The sequence below is a fragment of the Spinacia oleracea genome, chromosome 4, assembly GCF_020520425.1.
Source record: "Spinacia oleracea cultivar Varoflay chromosome 4, BTI_SOV_V1, whole genome shotgun sequence".
Taxonomy (NCBI): domain Eukaryota; kingdom Viridiplantae; phylum Streptophyta; class Magnoliopsida; order Caryophyllales; family Amaranthaceae; genus Spinacia; species Spinacia oleracea.
The window spans coordinates 43,278,531-43,283,946 of record NC_079490.1 but is presented as its reverse complement, the minus strand read 5'-3'; the positions used below and the strand labels follow the sequence as shown (position 1 = coordinate 43,283,946).

General features: G+C 33.6%; 1 protein-coding gene across 2 annotated transcripts; it reads left to right on the top strand.

Moving 5' to 3' along the window:
• The first annotated feature begins 417 nt into the window (after nt 1-417).
• On the top strand, nt 418-3,995 carry LOC110802588 (LIMR family protein Os06g0128200). 2 transcript variants are annotated; one of them, XM_022008028.2, is made up of 5 exons: nt 418-864; nt 1,161-1,365; nt 1,534-1,595; nt 1,695-1,759; nt 3,769-3,995. In XM_022008028.2, exons 2-5 carry the CDS (start codon nt 1,287-1,289, stop codon nt 3,812-3,814), a joined length of 252 nt encoding a protein of 83 aa, XP_021863720.1. In that variant the 5' UTR covers nt 418-864; nt 1,161-1,286; the 3' UTR covers nt 3,815-3,995. The 2 variants fall into 2 exon arrangements, 1 of the variants encoding a protein (XP_021863720.1); XR_002537237.2 differs by lacking the exon at nt 1,161-1,365 and having other exon boundaries at nt 426-864.
• Nucleotides 3,996-5,416: the final 1,421 nt, after the last annotated feature.

The following is a 5,416-nucleotide window of genomic DNA, read 5'->3' as shown; positions in this document are numbered from 1 at the left end:
TTGCTCACTGCATTCGTACCGCATGGACGACGAGCTCCCTTGCTCGTCGTCGCATGCCCGCACTATACAACACCCCTTAAGGGTAACACTTAGCGTCCATTGCTTTGTGCGTGCAAGATTCGTGAACGGATTTTATAAAAATCGAAACTTTATTATTTAAATTTATAGACGAATTAATAAATCATATTAATTTCATAAATTCAGGGCGAAAAATCGAAAATTTATTATTCAAATTACACTAGAAGAAAAATCGCCATGTGCTTCCCTTCAAGTGCGGCTCATTTAATAAATTGGCAGCACTTGAAAGCACGAAACAAAAGGAAAAAATAATTTTTCACAAGTGCGGGCTCATTTTAAAAATTGGCAGCACTTAAATTCAAGTGCGGGGTTTAAACTCAAGTGCGGACTCGTTTCACAAAAAGCCGCACAAAATATTTCTAAAAAGTTTTCCAAAAAAAATTACATTTCCCGCTTCTCCTCCTTCCCCTCTCTGGTTCTCTAGGTCCTTCCCATTCTCTAGTTTCGCGAAATTCAACAGCTCCTCCCCCTTCTCCAGTTTCGCTAAATTCAACATTCACACCGCAAGCCTAGCCGCGCAGTCGTTGCTGTTCCCTCACCGCCGAACGCTTCATCTTCCAGCCACGTCGCCGATGATGTCCCCCCCCCCCCCCGAATTCTCCCTCTTCCTGCCGCCGCGGCAGCACACATGCGTTGCTCCTCCTTATCGCTAAACAAAACCCTAAAAAATCCCCAAACCCTAGTCATTTTTTTGCAATAGCTTCAATTAAGGATGCCTATTTTGTCATGGTTTTTCAATTGCTTGCTCGTTTTGCTTCTACTATCTTCCAAATCGAACTAATTCAGGTTTGTTTTTCGATTTATTATTTCGGATTTTTTTTTTTGCATTTCGTGTTTCTGATCTGATGTTTTGCATTGAAAAAGTTCGATTCTAGTGTTCTTTTTTGTATAATTATTGTTAATTTCTCTTAGCTTTTGATTTTTTAGGGTTTTGTTTTGATTTTTTTTAACTACTTTTTTATTATTCGAATTGCGATCACTGGTGATGTATGCCGGGTTCGGATTGTTTGATTTGAAATTTGTTTATGGTTTGGATTTGAATTGGATTTGATTTTGGAATTTGTTGATGATTTTGGTACCAGATACCTCAGAGGCAATCACATTGGGGTACCAGCTTGTACTCCGTAGTATTTACTGCTCCAAAATTATAAATAAAATGTTATATTTCATCCTCTTTGTGGACTGCAAGGAACCCTAGAACTAGGGAAATGGTTGGCCATGGCCCATGGGCATATCAAGAATTCAAGAGGTTTACCACACCATTTGTGGCCATGGGCATATCAAGAGGTTTATATCATCATTCATGGTTCTAATGTCATAGTAATGAAAATAGTATATTGGTTATGTTAATTGAAATTAAGATAGTATACTGGTTTTGTTAATTGACTTTATGATAGTATACTAGTTTTGTTAATTGTATACATAAAATTTATTTGTACTCTTTGTGCTTTGTAGGAATACTTATTATTGGAATAAGTTATGAAGATTTGGAAGAGATGTATCGGCAAGGGGACAAGGTGGGGCCTGTGAATTTGAGTTTTATGTTCATATTGTTTATGATTGTATTACTTTCTTTCTCAATGCGTCTTGCTAATGTATCCTTCTGGTTCATTCAGGCTGAGACCACTTGGGCTTTCACTGTATTGGGATACTTGGGGAAGCTTATAATGGAAATCTTAGGGTGAGTGTTGATTTTATTGAATCTGGTTACTGCATTAATTATTGAATAGATATATTGATGTGCTGTTATAAGTTGTTATCTGGTTAATTGATCATGTTTGTGCGTCAACTCTCTTTTTCTGGGTTGCATTATTGGGATGATTCAAGTGCAAGTGCTGCTGTTTCAGATAACTCCTAACAATTTTTTCCCCTGGACAAGACTGTTCAATGCTGAATTTGTAATAAAAGTTTGTTTAGCTTGGGATTACTCTTGTAAAAAAAAGCTTGGGATTACTCTGTCCGAGTTCGTGCTTATGCCTTAGTTTTGGAAGAAATACTGGAATGTTATAGTAGCCACACCTTGCCCACGCTAGAGCTTGGTTAATGAGTTTTGCGCTCTCTTTGCCTTCCCTGTTTCTAACTGATTGCTAAAACATACGTAGTATGTATTTAGATTTTTCATCTGGTATTTTCATTCAACTTTACACTGGAGCACAGATCCTGTTCAAGTTGACAAAGTATTTTCTTACACTTTGCTGGGAATATCTCATTTACTCATGGATGTGAGCTATAAAAATAAAGGAATAGAGAACAAACAGGGAGCTCCAACATTTTGCATTTTCCCTTTTTTTTTTTTGGTTTTCTTGTTTGATGCTCTCATTTCGCTTCAAGTTTCTTGTCTTGGCTTCTAGCAATGCCTGTTTAGCCTACCAATTTACATATTGGTGCTCAATTTTGATCATTTACATTGTTTATTTGGGGTATATCTATTTAAGTAACAAGTGGAAAATCATGTAGTCCATGCCTAATTGTTCTATCTATTTACTTAGTTCGTTTTTCCAATTTAATTTGATATATTGGGGGGAGCGCGCCGTCCAACAACTTGTGATTCAAAAGCTCTAGTTTTCTATATTCTGCCAGTTTCTTGTTTTTGCAGTTAATTTTGCTTGATTTGATTTGGTTTACAGGGTTAGATTTATTTTTAATTATAAACATGTAAGAGTATAAAACACTTATTTAGGTTTATTAGTTTAAAGTTAGGAGCGAAATAAGCCGTTTTAGTCAAAATATGAACTATAATGATCAAACAAGGATTAAATGTACATAACTTGACCAAAGTAGGTTAAAATGAGTCTTTAAAACATAAATCTAAGTGTATGAAACATGCAAAGGGTTAAAATACTCATTTAGGTTCATTGGTTAAAAGTTGGGACCGAAATAAGTCATTTTAGTCAAAATGTGACCTATAATGATTAAATGAGTTTTATATGTGTATAACTTGACCAAAGTAGGTGAGAATGATTCTTTAAAACATTAAACTAAGTCTAATGAACATGTAAAAGGTCAGAATACTTATTTAGGTTTATTAGTTGAAAGTTGGGAGCGAAGTAAGCCACTTTAGTCAAAATGTGGCCTATAAACGATCAAATAAGTCTCATATGTACATAACATGACTAAAGTAGGTGTGAATGAGTCTTTGAAACATAAAACTAAGTATATTAAACATGTTAAGGGTTTAAAATACTCATTTAGATTCACTAGTTGAAAGTTGGGACCGAAACAAGCCATTTTAATCAAAATGTGACCTGTAATGATCAAAAGAGTCATATATGTACATAACTTGACTAAATTAGGTGAGAATTAGTCTTTGAAACATAAAACTAAGTATATTAAACTTCTAAAGTGTTTAAAATACTTATTTAGGACCATTGGTTGAAAGTTGGAACCGAAATATGTAATTTTAGTCAAAATGTGGCCTATAATGATCAAACGAGTCTTAAATGTGCATAACTTGACCAAAGTAGGTGAAAATGAGTATTTGAAACATAAATATAATTATGTTAAACCTGTAAAGCGTTTAAAATACCTATTTAAGTTCATTAGTTAAAAGTTAGGAGCGAAATACCAATTTTTATTATTATACGGTTCATTATTTCATTGTTAGTAGCAAATTAAGTCTTACTTTATTATGCGATGCAATATTTATAATATAACTAAAGTATATTTTTTTTGATGGTCAATTTTCTTAAGGTACTCAACAATCCGAGAGATCAACCCTTCACCACTGAGGAGATAAATGAAGTTCGCGAAAAGTTGGCAAACTTCATTACCAATTATTGTCTTTTATATTTTCTTGTAATGAATCTTAGATTATGGATGTTAGTTTTTCATATAATTGTAATGTAATTGACTTTTATATTCACAATTATATACTATTTAATTTAATTATCTATATAATTGGATACTTTTTAATGTGATGTATGGAGGTTAACTAGTAGCATGGTCCAATTGTATAATATATGTATCATATATGTATCAGGGAAATTTGTAGATAATAAATTTTCAGATCAAGTGCGGCTTATTTATAGGCTAAGTGCGGCTCATATTTATGTTTCTGCTGCCATTTATATGTCAAGTGCGGGCTCATTTCCGGAATTGGCAGCACCAAAATTTTCAAGTGCGGGCTCATTTTCAAATTTGGCAGCACCAAATATGTCAAGTGCGGGCTCATTTTCAAAATTGGCAGCACCAAATATATCAAGTGCGGGCTCATATTCTAAAATTGGCAGCACAAAATATGTCAAGTGCGGGCTCATTTTCCAAATTGGCAGCACTTGAAACATCAAGTGCTGCCAATATTTTGGCAGCACTTGAGAAACATCAAGTGCGGGCAGGCCATGTGCTGCACATGTAAAAGCCCGCATTAGACCCCTTAAAATGAGCCCGCACTTGAGGTTTTTTCCTCTAGTGTTAATTTCCGATTACATTATTTTCATGGATTCAAATCTAGGTCAAAAAATTTTACAACTTTTCAATTTTAACAAATTTTATGGTGGTTTTTAGTCATAGATTCCTAATTAAATTGCTAATTAATTATGAAAATCAAATCAAATTATAAATTATTCGAATTTCAACAAATTAATTACAATTACAAATTAGGTTGTATAATTAACAAGCTTAGGCATTAAAATTGGTAAACATATACAGTAGGTCAATCATAGATTCAAGATTTACAAACAAGAATCGCAAATATTTAATTTAACATCCTAAAAATTGTAAATTTTGCGTTCGAAAAATTAAAACGTCCAAAAAGTCATAGTTAGGCTTCGAATTTGGGAATTCTGGTTTCGACATCAAATCTATGATTTTAGTCAAAATTTTAAAACACCGTTTACATGCGAAATTCACTATAAAATTATACGATTCCGACCATTATTGACTAAACTGCAGAAAATCCTACGAATATATAATTAAATAATCGCACGAATTTGCAATTAATTACAATCAACGAAATTAATCACCCCTTTAATTCATTGCAAATTTATAAAATTTAACCATGTTAACTATAATTGATTATGGAATTAATTAGAGGCTCGTGATACCACTGTTAGGTTATGACAAATATAAAACATATATTTCATGCGGAAAAACCATAAAGCCAGGAATCCAAATTAATTGCCACATAACAATTAGCATAATTTAGGATGCATACATTTGTAGCGTGCCCTCCCTAGCTGCTCCCGAACCGAACAAGAACAAGTTTAGGACTCCAAGTGTAGTCCCTCCGTAGATAGTCCACAACACGTTCGGATCCGCCTTAGATTCAATTAACTAGAATTTAGCCTAAGGTATTATTTTATTCGGTTATAATTTTGTGGCAAATTATTAACTTTAGTTT

What these genes read in the sequence shown, in the direction of transcription:
- LOC110802588 (XM_022008028.2), top strand. Translation starts at nt 1,287, where the DNA reads ATGGTTGGCCATGGCCCATGGGCATATCAAGAATTCAAGAGGTTTACC. An exon ending in TGTATCGGCAAGGGGACAAG is followed by an intron (nt 1,596 to 1,694) that starts GTGGGGCCTGTG and finishes TGGTTCATTCAG; the next exon opens with GCTGAGACCACTTGGGCTTT. An exon ending in CTTATAATGGAAATCTTAGG is followed by an intron (nt 1,760 to 3,768) that starts GTGAGTGTTGAT and finishes AATTTTCTTAAG; the next exon opens with GTACTCAACAATCCGAGAGA.